This window comes from Aspergillus chevalieri, chromosome 4 (genome assembly GCF_016861735.1).
Source record: "Aspergillus chevalieri M1 DNA, chromosome 4, nearly complete sequence".
NCBI lineage: Eukaryota > Fungi > Ascomycota > Eurotiomycetes > Eurotiales > Aspergillaceae > Aspergillus > Aspergillus chevalieri.
In genome coordinates, this window is record NC_057365.1 from 443,813 (window position 1) to 467,698 (window position 23,886).

The 23,886-nt window shown below is 49.9% G+C and overlaps 5 protein-coding genes across 5 annotated transcripts; 3 read left to right on the forward strand and 2 right to left on the reverse strand.

Moving 5' to 3' along the window:
- Positions 1 to 1,089: 1,089 nt before the first annotated feature.
- Positions 1,090 to 2,229, reverse strand: ACHE_40159A (Ulp1 protease family protein; the record flags this gene model as incomplete). The annotated part of the gene is made up of 7 exons (XM_043278327.1): positions 1,090 to 1,144; positions 1,196 to 1,747; positions 1,821 to 1,840; positions 1,896 to 1,945; positions 1,994 to 2,008; positions 2,062 to 2,089; positions 2,170 to 2,229. 7 exons carry the CDS (start codon positions 2,227 to 2,229, stop codon positions 1,090 to 1,092), a joined length of 780 nt encoding a protein of 259 aa, XP_043136117.1.
- Positions 2,230 to 3,016: 787 nt separating this feature from the next.
- Positions 3,017 to 8,882, reverse strand: ACHE_40160A (putative Rho guanyl nucleotide exchange factor; the record flags this gene model as incomplete). The annotated part of the gene is made up of 2 exons (XM_043278328.1): positions 3,017 to 4,171; positions 4,224 to 8,882. The coding sequence occupies 2 exons, from the start codon at positions 8,880 to 8,882 to the stop codon at positions 3,017 to 3,019; spliced, it is 5,814 nt and encodes a 1,937-aa protein (XP_043136118.1).
- A 1,804-nt stretch (positions 8,883 to 10,686) lies between these two features.
- On the forward strand, positions 10,687 to 14,464 carry ACHE_40161S (telomerase reverse transcriptase; the record flags this gene model as incomplete). The annotated part of the gene is made up of 5 exons (XM_043278329.1): positions 10,687 to 11,097; positions 11,146 to 11,452; positions 11,502 to 11,732; positions 11,777 to 12,096; positions 12,143 to 14,464. The coding sequence occupies 5 exons, from the start codon at positions 10,687 to 10,689 to the stop codon at positions 14,462 to 14,464; spliced, it is 3,591 nt and encodes a 1,196-aa protein (XP_043136119.1).
- A 1,169-nt stretch (positions 14,465 to 15,633) lies between these two features.
- ACHE_40162S (putative TBC domain protein) lies at positions 15,634 to 17,880 on the forward strand (the record flags this gene model as incomplete). Its single annotated transcript, XM_043278330.1, has 1 exon — positions 15,634 to 17,880. One exon carries the CDS (start codon positions 15,634 to 15,636, stop codon positions 17,878 to 17,880), a length of 2,247 nt encoding a protein of 748 aa, XP_043136120.1.
- A 4,692-nt stretch (positions 17,881 to 22,572) lies between these two features.
- Positions 22,573 to 23,696, forward strand: ACHE_40163S (NADP-dependent oxidoreductase; the record flags this gene model as incomplete). The annotated part of the gene is made up of 2 exons (XM_043278332.1): positions 22,573 to 23,409; positions 23,463 to 23,696. 2 exons carry the CDS (start codon positions 22,573 to 22,575, stop codon positions 23,694 to 23,696), a joined length of 1,071 nt encoding a protein of 356 aa, XP_043136121.1.
- Between the last annotated feature and the right edge of the window lie 190 nt (positions 23,697 to 23,886).

The window sequence follows — 23,886 nt, forward strand, 5'->3', positions numbered from 1 at the left end:
CGGTGATGGTTCAAACTATCAATGGAACTAGTACAAGCGATTGCCACCTTTTTACTAGAGACTCCAGGATTCTGTTCACTGCGACTGACCTAGAAAAAGTCTATCCAAGTCATTCTTATCTGCAAACAGTGCAGATGAATCTTTCCTTGGACATAATTGTAGAAGCTGCAAGACCTATCCAGAATCCAGATCTAGCATCCCCCATTTAAAATCTGGTAGCGAAAGGATGGGCAGAAGGTAATGATATTTTTAGGCATGAAATTGCCTGAGAGCGAGAAGAAATCAAGGGTCTGCCACAAATGTCTGGTGAGTCCCTTGTGCAGACTCTCGTGCACCTCCTGTGTTTGTATCATGACAGTCTCTGCAAAATTTCTCTCGAGGGTCTTTTCCTAGAAGATAGAGACTGCGTTCTCATTCTCAAGTGCCTACGGAGTCGTGAATTATCCGCACTTGAAAAAATCAATCTTCTCAACCTGAAAGACGGATGTAAACGTCTGCATTTCCCGGGGGTATCGGAGAATCCCAATGTCGACGAAGAACAAGGCACAAAGTGTACTTTTTTCTCTATAAATGACCAAGATAGATTTTGCAGTGCACAGACTTGTGAACTGAGCACAAACTTTTTTGGGGGGCGGGAGGAGTTACCTGACTGTCGTCCTCAAGCTTTATATGGTATGTTGGCGGAGTATGGACTGTCAAGACATCTGCTAACATTCATATGGATTTTGAGGATGATCGTCTCCCTGAGACATCCAATGACGTCCAGATAAAGCAGAACTGCTTAATCCTCTGCCAGGAGACAGAGTTCAGACAGAATACAGATCTAAGATGTAACTCTAGTACGATGCAGCTAGAACAGCCACGAAACGGTTTATCAAGGGAATGTAGATAACCTCCAGTAATGCAACAATGCAAGCATAACCATTCCCTCCCTCATTAAACGCAAGCATAGCATTTCGCATCAATCATGTAACAGGTGACACTCATTCAATGCAAAACAGACAGACAGACAACCGGGCTAGTGATGCTTTTTCTGCTATATTCCATACTCCAATCCGTGTACGCCGTATCAAAGGAACTATAAACCCGTCAGTCGATCCGTGGCGGACTTTGCGATTTCTTTCCTAGTGGGCTTAGGCTCAATCTGCTTTCGTTAGCCACATCCTTCCCGCAACAATCAGAAAGAAGAACATACGAGCGCCTCCTCTCCCCCTCCTTCCTGAATCCCTCAATAATCTTCGCAATCTCCTTCCTCCCAGCCCGCGCATCAACCTTCTTCCCACCCAAACTCATGCTGACCTTCTCAGTAGCATTAGCCAGCAATAACCGCTTCAGCAACAAATGCCGCATATTCAAACACACAAAAACCCCACAGTCGCTCCCGTTCTCTTGTATCGGCGAATCTCGCAGAGCCACAAACTGAAACGGCCGGTTGAGGAGGATACTGAATTTTCTCGTCGCGGTGTTCGCTTCCCAGTGATTCCCCGGTGGCAGCGAGTCGTAGTGGAATGCGACGCCGTCCACGATCGAAATCAAGAGCAGAGACCAGTGGGTTCCGCCTTCAGCTTCGGTGACGTTGCGGCAATCGTTTATGGGAAGGAAGACGTGCGTTGTATGCGTGAAATCAGGAAGCGCTTCGCGTAACGAGAGGGGATTCGGAGTCTGGAGGATCATGAAGGACATGCTGGGGCGGAGGAGGACGATGTTGGAGGTATTGTATTGGACGAGGAATTCGCGTTCGAGGTATCTTCATTCCACTAATCAGTGCTTGTTTTTTTTTTTTTTTTATTTGGAAAATTGGTGATGAAATGAGGACTCACTCCTCCCAGAAAGATATAATCTGCAAGGAAAATGATTAGCTCAGAGCCCAGCGGATTAGTTCCATGTCAACCCACATTATCTGTGAGCCAGTCATTCTTGAGCGTTTGCATGTCCTCTCGCGTCACTGTATGGTCAGCCACCCTATCTACGACTTGCTTACAGTTCAACATACATCGAATATCATGGTCTACCCACACAAGTCAGCACCGATACCAAGACAACACCAGACGAAGAACTCACAGCTCAAGTACGCATCATCCGGACTCAACTACTCCAGTTAGCCACCCCTGAACACTACCAGAGCATACTTCCCTCCCAAGCCCCAGGAGACAGAGAAAACCAGCATACCATATCCCCAAACCTCCCCCTCATCCTCTTCTGCAACCTTCCCAATCCACCTTCTCTCATCGCGCAGTGTCTAGGCAGAAGGATTCAGAACCCGATTAACGGCGTTTCGTATGAATTATAGGAACCCGTATCACAGCAACGTATTCAACTCGCGAAATTCGAGTATGGACGGATGTTCAGAGGAAATATCAACGAGGGAGAGGAAAGCGGGACGGAAGGAGGGGTGTAACACTGTACAATCGGAAGCCGGGGAACGGAGACGGGGACGGAGATGAGTCGGCGGGATCGGCGGGATTGTTTGCTTGTGTGTACGAGTACTCTGTGCGTGATTCAAAGAGAATTATATATATGACTGGAAGAGGAGAGAAATTTATGCTGTACTAATGCAAAGAAAAGAACAGATATGTACGGAGTACGCCTGGGGATGCTATGCAGATGTAGAGGCGCAAGCGCGCAAGACGTCACTGTGGCGCCTGTGGCTGTGCACGTGATGATCTACCATACTTTACGGTAAGGCAGAGGAAAATGTACAAAAATATACACATGAATTAACTCAACCATGGGGTATCTAAATGTACATCCAAATTCCAGAGGAATGTCCCTCGTAATCAGCTGAATCCTCGAAGGATCAGCAAGCAGAATGGCAAACATATCACAGAGAACAAATCACATAACGCCCATTAAATGGACAAGATCGAACAGAGATGAAAGACAAATCAATGAGAGAAGGGATTTCGGTGACTCGTACACCCAAACGCCCTGCTAATGTCCCATTAAATATCGCTGACCATCATTCAGGTAAGATAAACAAGACAATAAACACAGAAAGAAAGAAACGAAGGCAAGTTTAGCCAGACAGCTTGGCGAAATGCTTGTTCCAGATCCATCCGACCTGGTGCGTCGGATCATCCTGGTTTCTGGCGAGCCACAATTCACCCTTTTCGGCGATGACATCGAAGATTTCACCCGCGACATAGGTCAGGTATTGATAGCCCGCTTCGCGACGTGCGCGGTCGATATTGAATTCGTAAATGCTCGCCGCGAGGAAAAGGACCTTGGGTTCCTTGGGATGATCGACAGGAGGGGCTGGCTCATTGTCCTCTGGGTTGTCGGACATGGGCATGGCTGATGAGAAGAAGCCAGAGTAGCGGCTACCTGCAGGGGTGGCGGGTTGATTATCGCCAGACGTGGTGTTGATGATATCACCCAAAAACGGGCTATCGAGACTCAGCTGTGGTAGGCTGGGAACTGGCCCCGGATTGGGATTGCTGGTTGGAGCACTAGTGACATTTTGTGCTGGTTCAGGTGATGCTGCCCGAACACTACGTGCACTCACGCCCCGGCCAGAGACAGCAGAGTCAGCACGACGGCGGCCGGCAGAGACAAACGACTGGTTGTCCATTGCAGGAGACTGAAAGGAGGGGTTGCTGGTATTGAACTCGTGAGAGACTTTAGGCGAGTCCTCCATGTTGGACCCGACGCGTGTGCTGGCGCTGTTGACCGTGGATGGCCTCCGTGATTTTGGTCCAGTGGATGGTGTGCTATAGTTGGGCTGACCAATGGTGTCGACAAGCAAGGAGCCATTGCAAATTCCAAGTGACAGCACTTGCGCGTCCGAGAATGTAAAGTCCGAAGCCCACTCGTTGAAAATCTTCTCAACGTCATCAGGGAACGAGTCAACCAGAGGCGTAAGCCTCTTCTGCAGAATATTCTGCCAAGTAGTCTGGATTTGAACAAAATTCTTCAGACACGCCTCCATCAATCTGGCCGTCATAGAATAGAGCTTCGGCAGCTCATCTTTGAGAGTTTCGTTCAGGGCCACAAATTGCTCCGCTTGTTCGGCACACTTTTTGTCTGGCTTGTCTCCTCGATCCTTGACAGCAGTGAAGCGGACATATTCTAGAAGTCGCTTGTCACGCTTGCGCATCACCCTTTGTGGTCCGTCGTAGAGCTTGAGGAGCGAAATCATCGGATCAATCACGCTCTTCCGAACAACGTCAAGCTAGCTCTGTTAGCATACATTCTTATCGCCTCGAATGAACGAGAAAACTCACATGTTCAGGCAACGCCACAGTCATAATATCGTGAAGAACTGTCTTCAGTTGCCGCCATCTCTGCTCTAGGTCGGGCCAACTGGACTGCGCCACATCGACGTAGCTCTCAATAGCCAGAACGAACTCATTAAAGCGGTTCATAGAACCCTGAGCTTCCTGAGTGTACGACTCGACATCCCGCATAACAACCTGCATCTGGAAATAGCTGTCACCAAACCGCTGCGACAACGAGTTATACTCCTTGTCTTCGAACATATCAGCCACGTTGCCGACTTGCTGCCGCAATTTGTCCGAGCGACGGCCAAATGCCTTAGACAACCCGGCTCGCACATCGGACTGGTTCCTCTTGCGGCCAACCACTTGGCCTACAAGATCGGCTCGCTTTTTCATCTCGTTGATGCGGACGGAGATGTTGGTGACTTCCTCTAGAGCATTGACTAGCGATGCATGGTCGGGATGCTCCGCTGGTGTCGAGTCCAGGAGCTCTGACAATAGGAGAGGATACTTGAGAATCCGCTGCACAGGCTTGACGAGTAGCGAGTCCAGGTCCCATGCACTCGTAAGGTCTGACGCCCAGTCACGGCATTCTTGAAGCCAGATGGTCACCTTTGGGTTTTTCTGCAGAATTTGCAGCTTCTTATTGGCGGCATCATGGTTTTTCAGATAGTCAGCGTAAACCTTCTCCATCTGTGCCATATGCGCCATGAAAGCCTGTCCAACGAAGGTGGCCTGGTCTTTCTCCAAGTCTGACGCTTCTGTGCCAGGCATGAAGGATTGCTCTTCGCTGGAACCATTCAGCTGCCTGTTGCGTACGCGTTTGCTGCTCCATCGTTGAGATTTCGGCATCACGTACACACTCTTCGCAGAACGTTTCAGGGTGTCTTGGAAGGCTGTGGAAAACTGGACCACTTGGTCCGAATTACCAAAGAGAATTTTGACATCATCTGTAGAAAGATCCAAGCATGAACTCGAGGTTCCTTTGTAGATGTCGTCAACCACCTTCATATCCCGGCAGAAGGTGTATTCCGTATCAATCAATTCCTTGATTACATGGCGTCGTTTCTTGAGACGCCGCTGTTCGGGAGATGGTGAGGGTCTCTTGAGATCAACGCTGGTTGGCTCAGATTGAGAAGGAACCAGAGACGTCACTGACGAGTCGACAGCGTGAGCTCGAAGTGACGAGGTGGTTTCAATGTACTGAAGTGAAGAGCTTTCGCTGCTTCCAGTGCTCTGAACAAGACCCAATGGCGTATAATTGCCACTTTGTGTTGGCACATGAGAAGGCCGCTGCTGCACTTGTCTTGATGGCGCATCGGAAGAAGCCTGTGGCTGATTTGGCAAAGGTGGTGGTTGTTTCGTTGTGGTTTCTTTCGGCGTAGTCTCAGACTGCACCGTTGATTGTGCACCTTGGGGTTCGGAGGAATTACCTGAAGAGTTATGCTCCTGTCGTCCTTGAACGTTGATGGCCAGACCCAAATTCTTTTCTGCTTCGTGCGCACCGGATGATTCTGTCTTGGACTTTTCCTGACGAGCTAGATCGTCATTACGCTTACGAGCCCTTACAATTCTCTCCCCTTCTGAAGAATCACTGTCGGCCGCAACTTGCATCCAGTCAGCGATGGATGGAGATGCATGCTCCCAATCATCTCGGAAGAGCAAAGTGGCTGAGTTCCGAGGCTGTTCGGTGCCGGGGACATCGCCAAGACTCGAGACAAGGACCGGATCGTCTGTAAGACTGTCTGTACGGCCATCTGATCTCTGGTCCGTAAGGTCAGAACGACGGGGCTCCGGAGACGAACCGGCTCCTGGAACTGACAGGTTAGGTCCCCGACCGCGAGCCAGCTCTTCGAAATAAAGCTGCGTGACCCGCTTAGAATCCCAGCCACCGAGTCGTGCCAGACTTGGAGCGCTCGAACGTCCGAGAGTATTTTGGGTAGATGCCTGTTCACCCTTCGAGTCGGAAGCTCCTACTGAAGGCTGTGGCGGTGTGACGGTAAACTGATGACCGATAACGGACGGTGGCGTACTTGATGAAGCTGAACATGATTGAGTGGTGACCTCGCTGTCGTCTGCGGAGCCAGCCGCGTGAGAGAGATCTTCCCCGCTGCCATTCTCGAATCGGGCTTCTGCAAAATGCTGACGAAGCGAAGAGGACCAGGAGCTTGCGCTCCAGCGGTTGCTTGGTGGCTCATCGCCAGTCTGGTCCTGCGAATTGTCCGACGCATCACATGTCTCCTGGTCATCAGTGCCGTTGCCATTCACGGATTCCTCAAAGCAGGCAGCGTCCCTGAGCATGATAGGAATAGATTCCTTCTCATCGTTATCCGAAAGACTATAGTCTGGTTCGTCGCAGGAAGATTCATCGCTCGGGCTAGACTCCCGGAATTGCATGATCTGACTCAGCAAAGTTCGATGTGACGTATCCGGGTGGTCCAACCCACTCTGGGGTTCTGGGTCGAGCGTCGTCACATGGGTATCGGTAGATTCCAAGGTAACCGCCGACATGGGTTGTAGGTGAGATGATTTGGGTTCGGAACGGGGAATAGTGGCGCCTCTGTCAGAGACCATTGGAAGCCCCAAAGTGGGGGAATCCATAGCCGTCGTAGCACTGGGTAGCTCTGGTAATGGTGGAAGACGGGTATCGATATGTAGTGAAGGGAGAAAGCGAGAAGGTTCAGGCTCAGAGATAGATGGGTGGTTGTGGTTATTATTACTAGTTAGATGTTGATGTTCGGTTGGTTGTGGTTGGCGCCCGACGTGACACGTCTCGTCTTGGTCGTCAATCACCGTGGCTCCATCCTCTGCTGTTGAAGTAGGCAGGATATCAAATTGGTTCTGTTGCTGCAGCTGTCCGTGCGAGGGGGGATAACGGTCGTCCGCGTTCACTTCTTCTCTTGGTTCAACCTGACGTCGAAGTTCCGCTGCTTCTTCTTCCTTTCGTTCATTCTCTTGGACAGTTCGATTGAAGGCTTGCTGGATTCGCTGCCGCCGGGTTGCAAAATCGACATGACCCAGCTCTGGCAGTTTGCGCTCCCGACGGGATGCTCGGAGCTCACGGTCGCGATTGATCTGCCGTTGAAGGCTGGATACTCTTTCCACGACTTTGGATCCTGTGCCGGTCGGAGAAGTCGCATTCGAGACTGGCTTGCGGGGTCGGGAACTACGTAGTGGAGGCGCTGTCTTCTGCGGAGGCGGCGGAGCTATGTACGCCTGCAGGAGAGGATTCCTCCCCGATTGCTGCTGGCGGACCCGGCCATGGACCGTCCCCGTCGAACCCGTCGCAAACGACTCCGGGCTGTCATAATCCGACATCCCCGGGAGAGAATCGGGGGGAGATGACGGTTTAGGCAGGCGGCTAATGCCTTTCGGTGGCAGGGCGATCTGCGCTGCGGAGCGGCTGCTGAAAGTTGTCGAGGGAGTAGCTCTGGGGGGAGAAGCGTCCGAGACGAAAGCGGAGTTCAGATGGCGGGATGAGATAGGAATGCGCGACTTGGAATGCGGGCTCTCGAGAGACGTGCTGACGCTTGGCGGCTGCTGCGGCTGTGACTGCTGTAAGGGGGCAGCTCCAGCTGCCAAGTGGGGAGACGACCACGCCGATTTTGAAGCAGCGAAACCAGCCGAGGTTATCCCAGGAAGGTCGCTTCTTACTCTTCGATGTGATCGACTGGCATCCGCACTGGGGTCAACGGCTTCTAAAAATGGTGTTTTGCCCAGATACCAGGCCGTCGGAGTCAGGGGTGATCGGCCAGATGAAGGGTCTAACTGATCAAGGGTTGCAGGGTTGGGACTAGGGACACTGCCTTCGGACCCTCGCCGCATATGAGGAGGAATTCCAGCTGCCGAATTGTGAACGCTGGTGTCAACCGAGAGATGCTCGCCAACCATCAATGGCCGTCGAGGTATACTCGGTCTCGAATCCACGCTGACCTGGGCCTTACCGTTTGTTTCACTGACCATGCCTATGGGTGCAACGATATCTCCGTCAACATTTTGTGTTGAGGCTTTGTTCGTGTTCCACCGATCACCTGATGAAAATTTCGTCGATGTCGGGCTGCCAGCCGGACTTGCAGATGCTGATCTATCCTGGAATCGGGGTGGCATGGGAAGAACTTGGTCGTTGGTTTTTTCGAATTTGTTGATGAGGTCCTTGAAGGAGACCTGGCGAGAGCGCGTCGCCGTTATTGGGTTCTTGGACGTTGCTTCGGTGTTATCCAATGCTCGATATGAAGTATCTGATACGGACCGATTTTGTGCTCCCCCATTCGTGCGGGATGAGTCGAGAGTGTCATAGGTTGGCAACGAAGCGATTCGCTGGAATGGAGTAGGTCGCGTTTTACTGCTGGCACTGTCGCGTGCTTGCTGCTGCTTACCCGTGTCGATGTCTGGGCGTGGATATTGGCGGTAGAACTCGTGGGGATCCGGGGACGCTCGACCACTTTCTTGGTGGGGACCCGGAAGATCGCGCAGGGGGAAGGTGACTGTTCGCAGGGGGCCGCGGGGAGGTGACGAGATAGAATCGGCTAAGGAGGCATTGATCGACTGGTTAAGAGAAGCATCATAAATAAGATCGTTGGAGCTCTGGGAGGATTTACGGCGGAAATGACGTGGTCCGCTGTGGTCGGGCGGGCGAGAGACATGGTCGACATCGTTACCGGGCATCTTGCATTCTCCTGATCCGCAGCAGGAGACTGACCAAAGGTTGAGTTTTTCTCCTATTTTCTTTGCGTTACGATTTTCTCTCTGGTTGTTGGATTGGAAGTTGCTGATTGAATTGAGAAGGGGGGGGGGAGAGCTAAAGGTACAATGCGTTGTTCAGAATGTCGCAGATGATCGAACGGCTAGAGTTGGCAAGTAAATCCCCGGGGAGTGTCCCTATCCAGAGTCATATTTGAGACGACACGATAGAGGACGACCAAGCCACAGGGGGGTGACCCTGAAGAGTCCTCCCCGGAAATGCGTTCCAGTGACGGAGGTATGCGGATGAAGCGGAGGCAGGGAGGTAGTTGTCTTCAGATGGAAAGAGCGATAAACAGAGAGCGACAGAAGGAAGAAATGTCTAGGAGAAGAAGAAAATAGGAATAATGGGAGAAAAATAAGACGAAAGCGATGGATGGACGGGAGAGGGTGAGGCTGTAAACAGAGCGATGCTGAAACTGATGTTTGCACGGCGTTTAGCGGTTTGTCAGGCAGAAGTCTGGCAACGGATTAGTTGACTCGTTTTCCTCTTGTCCCTCTTCTTGCTCTGCTTCTCCTCGGAAAGAAATGAAATTGGCAATCATACCGAAGAACTCATAAAAGAGGAAGAATATCAGGAAAGAAATAGGTATAGTTTAGTGGACCGCGATGGTGGTGGGCCAGTCTGAAGTATGGGCAGTCCGAGGGGTTCTTGTGAGAAAAGAGTCTTTCCTCCGTTTGTTTTTTTCTTGTTTCCTACTCCAGACGAACCGGAATTAGAGAGAATCGGACAAAGGAAGAAAAAATCGACTCGAACAGGCAGAAGAAAATTTGAGGAATTGGGCTGCAGCTGAGCGATAGTAGTGTTATTCCGTCCTGCAGCGCAGCGGGTAATGGAGCGGAGAAGACGGCCGTCAATTCAGTAACAGTAAAAACGGCCGGTAATGGTGAGAAAATGAGAATAGCGATGAGGAAAATATGAGCAAGAAAAAACCAAGAGAAAAGAAAAGAAAAGAGATGATGAGGTGGTGATGGCAGAAGAGGGGAACCCAGTCGAGTCTAGTACAGACACTACTACACAAGGAATACACACGAATGATTCCATTTACTCCTGGCCATTCCATGGGTCAATTCCTTTGTAGAAATTATTATTATGCACGGTGTTTCAGTTTTGAATAGTAGCGACTAGTAATACTAGTCATAGCATATCGAGTGATGGACAGCCGATCAATTGATTTCTGATCTGTCTATTTTTGAACCTGGTTTATACATATCTTCAATTAATATACATAATTTCTCGATAGCTGCCAACTCAGACACTACTGTACACTATGTATGCTGTATCCTCGGAGACACCTTCTGTCCAGACCAACGTGATCCATGGATCTGACAGGGGAATACACTCTTACTTACGCACACCAACTGTAAATATAATTTTCCGCTGTCCGTCATTGGCAGTCATTCAATCGGCCCGCCGGTCTTCAACGGTCGAAGTTAATTGTTGTCCACCCACAATCAACATCATTTTGATTAAGGAATCTCGACCTTGACCCGCTGTTTCACCTTAGAACTGGCACGGTCAGCCTTCTCAGGCGATCTAGCAACGGTTATTGCTATGATGGTTCATGGAATCTCTTCAATTACGATCATCTGTGTACTTGTAGGTAGTAGTAGATCTAGCACCGAATAATTCATTGTATAGTGGGCTATCACGTGAACGCGCGCGTCGACGCGACCTGTCACCGTTGGACTGTACAGTACTCTGTAGTATCAATTGACAACACCAATAATGGCCAAGAAGAGAAAGAGGCCCAGCAGGCATCCTCCAATCACCAACAAGCCTCTGTCTCCCAATCCCCGTACCACTGCTAATAATAATCCCACCCATCCTGTCATCTCCCTCTACTACTCCCATGTCCTCACCCTGAGGCAATATCTCCTACGCCAACTGCCTGTTTCCTCCAAACTGCGCCGTCGTCGAATTGCCTCGTTGAGTGTGGCCACCGCTGCAAAAGACGAAGATCATCGGTGGTCATCGCACCTCCCAGATCTTGTTCATTTGCTGGACACTACGCTGGTTGGAGTACTGCACGAGTCGTCTCCAATAATTAGCCAGGAACGACGACGGGATTTGGCTGTTTTTACGGAGTCGCAGTCGCAGTCTGGATCGCAGTTGGGCAGCACGTCTGCGCAATCTGAGGTATGCAATCTCGCTCTGGATTTGTAGTGATGGTAGCTGACTAGGTAGATCGTCGAATATGTCATTGCGACATTGTTCAACCGCAATGGCTACCAGCGGCCCCAGCATCTGCTCGCCCATGGCTTTCAGCGATTCATGGGCTCCCGGGCAAACGAGCCTCAAACAATGACCAATATCCCAGGCATTATGGTCCAGTATCCGAATAAAAATGTCCAAATCTTGCAGCAGGTTCCCTGGACGGACGTCCTCGATCTTCTGGGGAGCAATGGCGAGGAAGTTATGCTAAAGCTGCTGCTTGACTGTGGTATCTTTCCTTGTATAGATCATCGAAAAGGCATCTATTATCAGATTAGTGGTAGGTATCTTCTGTTCACCTTGTGTAATGATAGTCACTCATTTGGTAGGTTTACCGTTGCCCGTGCTCGAACCGCTGGACAAGATAGGCCCAGGATCAGACCAGTCTCTATTCAAGTACAATCCGCCACCCTTTCCAAAGCCAGGGAACAAGAATCAAGATACCCATAAAGAGCTACAGGTCAAGCCAAATAGCATCATCTTCCTCCGTCGACGTGCACTTTATGCTCGTCCAAACCTCAATGCAAAGGGACAAGTTCGCTTTGGTCTAAAACATGATCGTATGTACTTCTACAATGGCTCAATACCAGACTAACCAAAGCAGATGCACTAAATCGCTTTCTGTCGGCCGATTCTTTGGTGCAGACCGTGCGTCTAATGCAACATATCTTCCCTAGGCAATTTGGTTTAACTAATGTATTTACATCAACGGATACTCGAGAACAAGCCCAGTCATTCAATCACTCCTTTGGACATCACCCCATACAGAACAAATACCTTGGACAGAGCGAAGATGGGCAAGATGAGGTGCGAAAAATACCAAAACGGCTTCGTGGGGAGCCAGTGGAGCTGGTCCAACAGCTCCAGAACCGACACAAGCACTGCTCCTATGCGGAACTACTGAGATATTATTGTTCTTCTGAAGTGAGTCGGTCGTCAAGGAAGCGATAGCCTGATATTGACTCTGTAGGCCACTGGACCGTGGAAACTCGGTCCTGCGAGCTCTCAGTCCGATTCCGACATCAGTCATAAGTCCATCTCCCAGCCGTTGGTCACCCAAGAACAAGTACCACAATCATCCTCCGGATCGTTCGATGAGTTACCACGGGAAGAAACAGACTGCAAAACGCCTTCGCTACCACAGCCAAGCGTCACTTTGACAGACTATGCAACGCCTGCCTCATCAGTATCGGCCTTTTGCCGTGCCGTTCTGCGAAAACTGATCCCTCCCCAATTCTTTGGCACAGGCCAACATGGGCCCTCAAACCAACGAGTAATGTTTAAACAGATTGACCGGTTTATTCTTATGCGTCGGTTTGAAAGTCTGAACCTTCACGAGGTCTGCCAGGGCATCAAAATCACCTCAATTCCCTGGTTGGAACCTCCCAAGTTGACGTCTGAACCGTCTCGATGCAAGCTATCCCAGTCCGATCTGCAGAAACGCACCGAGCTGCTGCACGAGTTTATCTACTATCTATTCGATTCGATTCTGATCCCACTAATCCGGGCTCATTTCTACGTCACCGAATCGCAAACCCATCGCAACCGTCTCTTTTTCTTCCGCCATGACGTCTGGCGTAGACTCACAGAACAACCTTTGACTACACTCAAATCAAGTGTATTCGAAGAATTGAAACCTGAGATGGCGCAGAAGGTCCTGGGTCGACGATCCTTGGGATATAGCTTCCTACGGCTTCTTCCCAAGAGCACGGGTGTTCGTCCGATTATGAATTTGCGACGGCGCGCATGGGTGAAATGCAATTGGCCAGGAAAGCAAGGCTCCTACTTAGGACCGAGTATCAATTCCACGGTCACGCCTATTCACAACATGCTCAATTACGAAAAAGCACGGGGTCCTGGTGCGTTAGGTTCGGCTTTACTCTCTGTGGGAGACCTCCATCCCAAACTAAAAAACTTCAAAGACGATCTCCTGAAGCAGCATGGGGCATCCTTGCCGACCTTGTATTTTGTGAAGGTTGATATCCAATCCTGTTTCGACACTATTCCCCAGCAGAAGTTGATCCGTCTCATCGAGGAGCTGGTCTCCGAGGAGGCATATCATATCACCAAGCATGTAGAACTTCGACCGTCCGATGAATTTGGTGGTGTATGGCCTTCAGAAGAACCAACCCGCTCAAACAAGCCGCAGAGAAAGTATGTTGGTCGGGCCGCTCCAGCCTCCAAGCCGCAATCTGTACCAGATGCTTTCACAAGTGGGGTGACGAGTCGTCGACGAAACACAGTATTTGTCGATACTTTAGCACAGCGCGAGCATCACAGCGAGGATCTATTAGATCTGCTAGACGAGCATGTCCGAAATAACCTAATAAGGATTGGCAAGAAGTACTTTCGCCAGCGGAACGGAATCCCTCAAGGGTCCATGCTCTCAAGTCTTCTGTGCAATTATTTCTATGCAGAGCTGGAGCGGGAGGTGCTAGGCTTCCTACACCCACACCAGGCCCTGCTCCTCCGTTTGGTAGATGACTTTTTGCTTATCACGTCCGATGTCGACATGGCAATGCGGTTCCTACAAGTCTTGGTTCGGGGTCAACCGTCGTACGGAGTGTCCGTACATCCAGCCAAGAGTCTTGTGAATTTTGCAGCGGCCGTGGACGGGATACAGATTCCGCGACTCATGGGATCTACACGCTTCCCGTACTGCGGCAACTTAATCGATACACACACGCTGGAAATTTACCGTGACCAAGACAGGGTGCTGGAAGGCGGCGATACGGCCGCAGAAACCCTGTCGAACGCTCTCACGGTCGAGTCCGCCCGGGCTCCTGGTCGTTCCCTTCATCGCAAAGTCCTAGCCGGCTTTAAGCTGCAAATGCATCCAATGTACCTTGATGCGCAACACAACTCCCGGAATGCAGTCCTACTTAACCTATACACCAACTTTGTCACCTCCGCCATGAAAATGTACCGATACCTGAAATGTCTCCAAGGACGCGCGCATCCATCAGCACCAGTTATCATTCGCACCATCCAGGATCTTACGCAGCTAGCCCAACGACTGGCCCGCTCGCGACGCGGAGAACAATCCGAACCATTGTCAACAAACACACAATGGGCGGCGCCCATCAGTGACGTACCGCCGTCGCAGGTGCAGTATCTCGCTGCCTCTGCGTTTCGGTTCGTAATGGGACGCAAACAAACACGGTACGCGGTAGTGCTGCGCTGGTTGGAGAGTGTGTGCAAGAGCGCACGACCGAAAGCAGATGGGACGGCCGTGCGGATTGGGCAGGTGATAAGGCAGGGGAATTCGACGTTTGGGGAATGGCGGTTTTGACGTTGCTAATTTTACGGATATACTAACCCGTTTTCGACCTGTCTACTTTGATAGTTGGGAACACACTACTATGGATTCGGAGAATTTGGCATAATGGCAATAATGTAGCAGGACTACTATACATAGTTGTAAGCATATTGAAGCCATGGTTCATAGTCCTGTACCTGAACATGCCATTCCACGGAACACCAGAAGGGGGGGAAAAGGGGGAGGCGATGGCATCAGAATCCATGTCCATGTCCCCGACACCTGTGTGTTCCTCCTCGTCTCATATTCCGCAGTGCCACGATATTCCCCCGTGTAGTAGAATGCGCATTCTATCAGCCTACATTCTGTTAGAGATTCAAAATGCTTCAAGCCGAGGGAAGGAGATTCTCCGTTGTGTGTGTGTGTGTGTGTGTGTGTGTGAAAACCTCCGTACATCCCGTAACACTCATACCGTAAGTAATCTTATCTATTTTCAGCACATGCTGTAAATTACCGTAACCCCTTCTGGCAAACCATGGCACGCGATCGAGCTTGGACCAATGATAGTGTCTCCACGGCTGTACCCGTACGGTAACAAAGCAGATTGGCCAGACCGCGTCTGCTGAGGCCTGAGGCTCTAAATTTGTACGATACGGGTATGTACAATACCGTCACATCCCCAACTTCCATCATTCGAACCTTCTTTTTGGTCTCTTTCTTTCTTGCTTCTATTTTCCACTTCACTCTTTCTTTGTTCTTTCGGGACCCTTCTGATGCATTGGGAGAGCTTGTATGTCTATTTTACCCTCGCTGATTTTGCACTCTCTTTCCCTATCTGTTGATTACTCGATTCGATAGTAAGTACTGCTAGTATCACCCCTGTTGGTGGTTCATTTCCGGTGTTTCCTCTTTGCTCCTTGTCGAACCTTGATGCAACACCTTCTCTCGTTGGTTTTGTTGGCTTATTCCAACCGGATAAGCTGTCGTCCTGCTTACTGACCTCCCTGACTTGCTCCAGGACACTGCCGGATTTGGTGTCTTTCTGCATTCGTTCACCTCCGCTGGTCTCGCATCCGACCGTCCACTCGTTTTCGATCTCATCATTCCCAGAGTCCTCCCTTACTTACTCTCTTCACTCCTTCTCGACCTTGATCGACACAATCTTCTCGATTTTCTGTTTCAGGTAAAGCAAGTTATATGAGATGACGACCATTTGCACAACAACCCCAAATTCCCCGCCTGAGCTCTCCGGGTCCAAATCTTCCAAGTCCTCGTCTTTCCGCTCTTCTTCGCAACTGTCCGGTCCGGATGGCATCTTCACCGATATCTCGAACTTTGAGGAGATTGGGCTCGAGGATGATGCCGAGTTGTCGTATCTGAACGATTCCGCCGCTACTCCGTATGGTCGAAACCGTTCGTCTACGGCCCGCCTTCAGGGTAAGGGTGCCGTGACTAGTACGACTCGTGATCTGACCTCGACGCCGAAGCGGAATCAGTATCCGCCCTTGCAGAGCAATGTTAATGGTTCATTGAGCGCGACTCCGACGCCGTCTTCGAAGCTTCGCGCTGGAGGTACCCAGAAGAGGCATTCAACAACAGCACAGAACCAGCGCGCTCGCTCTATCTCGCCATTCCGTCCTCATTCTACACTCGGAGCGTCCCCCTCAACGCAGAGCTTGGCCTTATCACCCGGCACCCCGCGTCCACTGAGCCGGAATAATTCTTGGCAACCGAATCGCAAGTCCGTCAAGGATCTGGAGGCTGAATATCACGACTCCGATGAAGAGCTGCCCGAGGATGCCAGTCTCTGGAACGTGCCCATCTCGCCCCGTCCCATGCAGGAGCGTAATCCGTCCCGCAGTGCTAGTCCTGATGGCCGCAGCGCTGCACCGCGACCTCTGCCGCTATCGCATTCGGTGTCGGAGCTGTCAGTGGCCAAGTCGCCAGCTACGTCGCCCGGTGCATCTCGAAACCGACAAACAATCCGGTCGAGCTCTGCTGGGCCTGAACGTGGCCAGATCTCTCCCCGCAATCCGCGTGTCTATTCTTACAACAGCATGATGTCCGACTTGTCCGAAGAGGCCAAAATTATCACCGAAGCTCTGGAACACCATGCGGATGAAAAAGCTCACAGACGTGGGGAGAACCTGCATAGTGGGCAATCCTCGCTACGGTCGAGTACCGACTCCAAAAATGGATCCAAGACCCCGATTGAGCTGCCTCCGTTACAAAAGTCCAACATCATGATCGATCCCCTTCCTATCAGCAAGGAAAAGGAACGGGTACTCTCGCGGACGCGTCCGAGTTGGCTACCTCCGAAGGACCAGAAGGAGGAAAAGAAGCATCTGAAACAGTACAAACAGATGATGGCATACTCGCGTGAAGCTGACAAACGACGGGCTGCCAAGGCTGCTTCTGCGCAATGCGAAAAGGATAACACCCGTGAGACGCTCAAAAACATCTGGGACGAATACGTGTACCCCAACTGGGACCGGGTCATTGCTCAGCCCCGTACTCGGGAGCTGTGGTGGCGTGGAATTCCCTCGCGTAACCGTGGTGCAACTTGGCAGCGTGCAATTGGCAACGAACTGTCATTAACAGAAGAGACGTACCATCGCGCATTACAGCGGGCCAAGGATGTTCGGTCCAAGTCTGATGATGACACTGGGGAGAGCAACAAACGGATGCGGGAGTGGTTCGACGCGATCGACGAGGATGTCTCCAAGGCGTTCCCGGATCTGAAACTCTTCCAGGAGGGTGGGCCACTGCGGGAGACATTGATCGATGTCCTGCAGACGTACTCGATGTATCGGAGTGATGTTGGTTATATTTACGGTCTTAACACTATTGCAGCTTTGCTCGTTCTTCAATTTCCATCACCTGCTTCCGCATTCCTTGCCATGGCGAATGTCCTCAACCGACCACTTCCCGTGGCATTCCTCACGTTGGACCGTGGTGCCGTTGAACGCACCTATACGCTGGCGTCGGCGACACTTCGCTACAAATTCCCCCGCCTGTCATCGCACCTCTACGAAACCCTCAAACTCAGCCACGAAGAAATCTGGGAACCGATCTTCCGCTCTCTCCTCTCGAACGGTCTCGACCTGGAGCGCCTGAGTCGCGTGTGGGACTGCTGGGTATTCGAAGGAGACCGGATCATGATTCGCGCGGCCGTCGCAGTCCTGGGTTGTCTCCAGACACAGTTGTTCGGATTCACCGCGCCCAACGACGAGAGCCGCATCGCCGTACGCAATATCCTCGGCTGGGGCCCGCGTCATATGGGTGCTAAGCCGAAGGACCGAAACAGTGCGCCTGCGGCACCTGCGACTGGATTCGGTGGTGGCCAGCTCGCTCATACGTCGGATGGTGATTACTGGATTCTTTCGTCTGCTGGTGATGAGGATGGGTTTGTCAATGAGGTCCGGGAAGCGGGCAAAGTGCGGAATTGACATTGATATTTATATATCATTACGGGTAGCGCGCCCGCTGCTGTTTCGTTTGTTTTTCTCACTCGTTTATCAACTCTTTTCTTTCTCTGGATATATTTTTCGGCCGGTTTTCTTCGGAAGGCCATAATGCCAATTATATTTTTTTTTTTCTCATCTTGTCACATCCCCACCATCGATTGATTCATGAAAGGGAAACAGGAATCTGATTTGAGCGCATAGTCGTTTTGTTTCACGGGTATCACATTGTTTTTAGTATAGTTTAGTTAGACTTAGACTCTGGACTTGGGTGTCTGGTTTGCTTGTTTATGATTTCTTGATACTTGATACTCTGCTTTATGTTCTGCTTTGCTGAGTTGTTTGATTTAGTATGGTCTTAATTATATGTTCCATTCAAGTTTGAAGTATGTTGAGTAAAGTTGGGTCTAAGTGTGGCATGCTATTGCTGTACCCCCAATACCGAATCAACACATGGATAGCACATGACAGATTGCTCGTACTACGCTGTACATGCTCTGCAAGTCAATCACCCTTCCTTAATCAAAACCAACATCTCTTGTTCTTCTTCGTTTCATCCGGAATATGCCACCGCTACTTCATTTATAAAAAGCTGCGATGAGGCCTTGCCCCAGATCTTCCCGTTCCGCCAATTGCATTGGAAGGCGAGCTGAGAACGGAATATCCTCAGTTACGGTTGAATATGGAACGTCTCAACTGTTCTCCAATGACCCCTTTTTGATAATCTTGGAGGCATGTGATGCGTTCTGTGTAATACTCACAAAGCAAATTATGTTCATCTTTCGATAATTGGGTTGTACCTCCGTCAGTTCAATCAACATGTCATGTGAACTTACCACGGCAGCTGTGACAGTAAGAATAGCTGAATGGTCGTCTTTTCTAAGCACATTTCTTCTCACCTTCAGTCCTTCACAGGAATAATGTGTACTCGTGCTCCTTGGACGGTTGATATATTCAATCACAACAGAATCACACTAGGGAATCGATACTGCTCTCTTATATAGAAATTGTCTATTGTTGGGTCCCTTTCTTCCCTTTCAGGAATTAGGGCATGGCTTGAAAAAGAAGCCTCGTCGACAAAGTATGAAGGTACGTCAGATTTCTTTGATGTTTGCAGGATAGTCGGAATTTCTGTAGATGGCAATGCAACAAACTGAGCAATCTGTGCGAGTCTTCCTCATTCAACGGTGCATTCACGGAACATTGACATTGGATCCGGGTTTCATTGAGCAACATCTAAAATGTCGAATTTGGACATTTCGCGTGGCTTGTTGAGGGGCCGGGGTCTCTTGCGTATGGTTGCCTTCTGTTCCGATGGCCTTGCTTCCGGGATGTCTGAGTAGAATGGCGTCGGCTTTTGTTCTGGGAATAGGCTAGGTTCATGTGCTCAAGATACCGTACTTGAGGGTTGTTTGTTGAATGTCTTTGCATAAAGGATCGCCTTGGTGAAAGCATTCCTGCCAGGGCCTAGCCGCTGCTCACTGTGTAGTCAGTTGGTTTTTCGGGTCCTGGGCTTAATGAAGTGTCACTTATGCTGTGGAAGTAATAGATGTGGCAACGGGCTTCATATGCTCCTTATCCCCGTAGTAACGCAATTGATGGTATCATGTCCAACCATTATCTCCAGTTATAGGAACGATCCATTTGTGTTGTCAAATAACCATATCTGTTGAGGGCTGTTGATCTTTGGGCTGCCTCAGCGTCATATCACGGCAGAAGCGCTGCTGTCGGAGCTCAACCGTTGTATGCTGTGTAGGTCATAACAATATAAAAGGGTGTCTATTGTGGGAGGAACAACCAGACATGCTGCTGCATTATCAATCCTCGCTGTGTATGTCTGCAGCTGATAGGGTTATTATCAGATGAGCTGGTCTCGGGTTGTTAACAAGCGCCGGGGGCCTTATTGGCAGTGGCTTTGGACCATAGGCCCTTAAAATTGCGGAGAAATTGCTCCGTTCTTAGGTATCGTGCGTGCACTTTGCTGCATGGACGACTGATACAACAAATTCCACCTATGTCAGGCACATTTGATCATTCTGGGCGGCAAGGCTCAAAACGGGGACATGTTTTCTTGGCGCAAGAAAGGCGAGTACCAGAGAGAATGAGGGGTTCTGATTGGGGCAATTCATTGTAAAATGCAGCGCGCAAGCCTTTTATCGCCAGTATGTCTTGCTTTCGCAAGTGGTAATGCCCCGGAGGAGCTCATGTTATGATTTCCCCATGGCCTGCTATTGAAGTATTTTTCAATTCATATTCTTGGAAAGCCGTATTTGAGAAAGGATGTGCTGGGTTGCCTTCATGTACCTGGCAGTCTGGATGAGTCCGGTGTTGCATACTGCATTCAAGACATATCCTGGTCCTGTTTCTCGCTTACTACTAATAGATTTGATTCTTTCATTCGGTTAATTTATTTCAATCGTGTCGCAATCAGCAATACTTTTCTCCAAACAGGTCTCGCAACTGATGGCTTTCTCAACTCATGACTCCAGACCAAAGTCGACTGTGTTGCACGGCCAGAGGGTATCGCAGCATCTTCTGGATGGCTGCTGGGGCGTCAGAGCTCTGGATTTCCAGAATAGTAGGCAGCTCCAGGGGCGTAGGTGGTGGAGGGGTAAGAGTTGTACATAACGTCTTCCTCTATTGAGCGGAGTACTATGCCCACGGATTCGGTGAAGAGGCTGTCTCGGCATCCTTTTAAGCCAGATCAATCATCTGTCAATCAGTATCAATCGATGCGGGATTCGAGCAGCCTTATATTTCAATAATGACATCCCCATCTTTAATGATCTCTACGGCCTTTCGTCTCTGCGCAAGTTCACATTCAACAAGTTCGATTAGGCGTCATCTGAGAATGCCAATGCGTATATTTTCTGGGTAGGGTTGGACTTTCTTCTGCTTTTATTGCGATGTAAGCCTGATCTAACCGCGATTCGTGAATATAGAAGATAAATTCTGACATTGTAGACTTGCGGTACAGGAGGGTCTGGTTGTGGGTTGTTCAAATACTGTACTGCAGCTGGGCTGCGTTAATATGAGGTTACCTGGTTAGGTGAGCTGGTGCATCATATCTGTTGGTATGTATGTGCGCTTCCGCTCGAGTATACAGGCCCTTGGGTTGTTGTCAGACTTCGGTTGCGTTATGATATAAGCATCCTCTCTGGGATCATTTAGATTCATTGCAAAATTTCTCACTGCATTGTGGATACGCGCATTGTCTTTTCTTCGGGATTTTCATACCCTTTTCCCATGGAGGCTGTTTGGTTGGTCTCTACCTCAGACTCTGAGTTCACTTTGTCTCAATAGTATCAATGAATCAGCAATCATCCCAGAGAAGAATTTTCGTCGTAATCGTAAAAGTTGATATCATGGCTTTGCAATGAATTGCCTATCCACTCGACAGTGAAAGGGGGTCTTTCATGGGCTCCAGAAATTACCGAGTATTGACCTTCTGTTCGTCCTTGGTTTTCGGGTATATGTGAAGGTTTCTGTACGTTTGTCTCGTAAGTGGCTTTGTGGAGAACCCGGTCCAGAACACCGATGCTCCAGCCATGAGCTCTCCCGCTGTATATCAGTAGCCCGTTCCAAGCGATATTGAGTTGCTGTGAACTAAGCCCCGCTGAGACTGATGGCTCTTAGTTCTCTACTTGAGAGTGTATGAAATAAGCTGTGACTGAATTTCACGTATAACGACCATCATAGGTCGACTATATATGGAGGGCTGAACTTTCTTGCTGCAATAAGCGGGATGGTTGATTCGAAAATTCTCTTGGATTGAGATTGAGATTTGATCTCCTTTGGTGTGCTCTTCTGCATCACTGGGTAAACACAACTGAGCCAATAAGTGTACCAGATTTCACCACTTGGGGATGGCGGATTGATTGACCACGACAATCCTAGGCTGTATGACAACTTGAGTTTCGTCTTCGAGAATAGCAGTTTCAGGCAGAGTGATAAAAAGATATGTAAGAAGTATAGCAACTTGCTCTCGCTCATTTGGTAGAGCTGTTTTCTCTCATATAGTTATAAAATAGACCGCTAATTCACTGCTATTCAACCTGAAGATGGGTGGATGACAGGGAGAAATCCCGATGCTCTATCATGAGAGCGCTTTCAATATCTGATTTCTCGGTCTCGGTTCCCTAAAGCTGGACAATATAAACTTTTCGGAACAAGCAGGCAAGCGCTTATTCCTCATATGTACGGTCCAAGGCAAGTTCAGGGTGTGAATCCACCTACTGACTTCTTACACAAAGGGCAGATTGGAGGCGTTTATGTACACTAGCCGTTTTGGAAATAGTAAGTTACGTAGCTGCGATCGGAATGATGTCATGTATAACTGATTTATGTACATGACTCAGCAGTAATTTGTGCAACCTGTACAGATTGCCTATCCTCCAAAGACTATTCTACAAGACACGGAATACCACAAGACAAGACAAGACAAGTTGCTAACAACATGATTGAGAAAGGACTTACGGCCTGCAGATTTCGGTAAACTCCCAAAAAGGAGACAGATGGACAGGCCGAAGAATTAATACATAACACGGCCCTTTGGCTGAATTGGGAAATCCCGAGGTTCTTTGGCCTCAGCACTGGATTGCGTATAAAGTCCTGCTGTCTTTTCATATCTAACTAGGCTCTCAATCCATATTTCACTCTTCTATTATCACAGTCAAAATGTCTCTCTCTAACCGCCAGATCATCTACGCGAATACGCCATCGCCGGCCATCAACCCCTCGCTGGACAACGGCACCTTCAAGCTGAACACCACCTCCCTCCCCAACGGCCGCAATGAATCCATCCCTGAGGACAAAGTCCTTGTCCGCGTACACTATCTCTCCCTCGACCCCGCTATGCGCCAATGGCTCACAGCCAAACGCTCCTACATCGCCCCCGTCGAGCGCGGCAGCGTCATGCGCGGCCAGAGCATCGCCCAGGTCGTAGCCGTGGGCGCGGACCTCACATCCCAATATGCAGCGGGTGACTGGGTCGTCGCCTACTCGGGATGGCAGGAATATGCGCTGCTGGGGGCTAAGGAGGCGCAGAAGGTCACTGTGCCGGCTGGAGGTCGCCCCACGGACGCCATGTCGGTTCTGGGCATGACGGGTCTCACGGCGTACTTTGGTATGCTGGAGGTTGGGCAGCCGCAGCCTGGGAATACGGTTGTTGTGTCTGGTGCGGCTGGTGCGACGGGCATGGTTGCCGGACAGATCGCAAAGATCAAGGGTGCGAAGCGCGTTGTTGGATTGGCTGGCAGTGCGGACAAATGTGACTTCTTGGTGAAGGAGTTGGGCTTTGATGCTGCTGTCAACTACAAGGATGCGGACTGGAAGAAGCAGTTGAAGGAGGCTACGCCGGAGTATATTGATGTATTCTTTGACAATGTGGGAGGTGAAATTCTCGATGCTTGTCTTGCACGCGCGGCTCGCGATGCTCGGTTTGCCATTTGCGGTGCTATCAGTCAATACAATGCGGCCAAGCCGCAGGGTCCGTCTAGTTTTATGACGGTCATTGTAAGCTATCACCTCGGTCTTCCCCTTTTACTGAACACAGCTAACCGAAACAGTCGCAACGAGTCACAATGAAAGGATTCATCGTGTTCGACTACGCAAAGAAATACTCTACAGCTCTCAATGATTTGGCGACGTGGTTGTCGCAGGGCAAGCTGAAGCGCAGGGAGCACATCGTTCCCGGAGGTCTGGAGGCAGCACCACAGGCGTTGGTGAATTTGTATGAGGGCGCGAATACGGGCAAGATGATGGTTGAGGTTGCTCCAGTTGAGGAGAAAGCGAGGCTGTGAGCGTAACTTATCGTAACGTCCGAATCCAAGTATACCCATCGACGTCATACTGATTCAAGCGGATTCACCTGAACAAGAACTACATAAAACCGCGTGGTTTAATTGATCTTTTGTATCTATGCTCATAGTATTGCTTTTTAAATTGCCATTTTGATTAGATGCACCTGCACGATGTTTGTATCTCGACGCT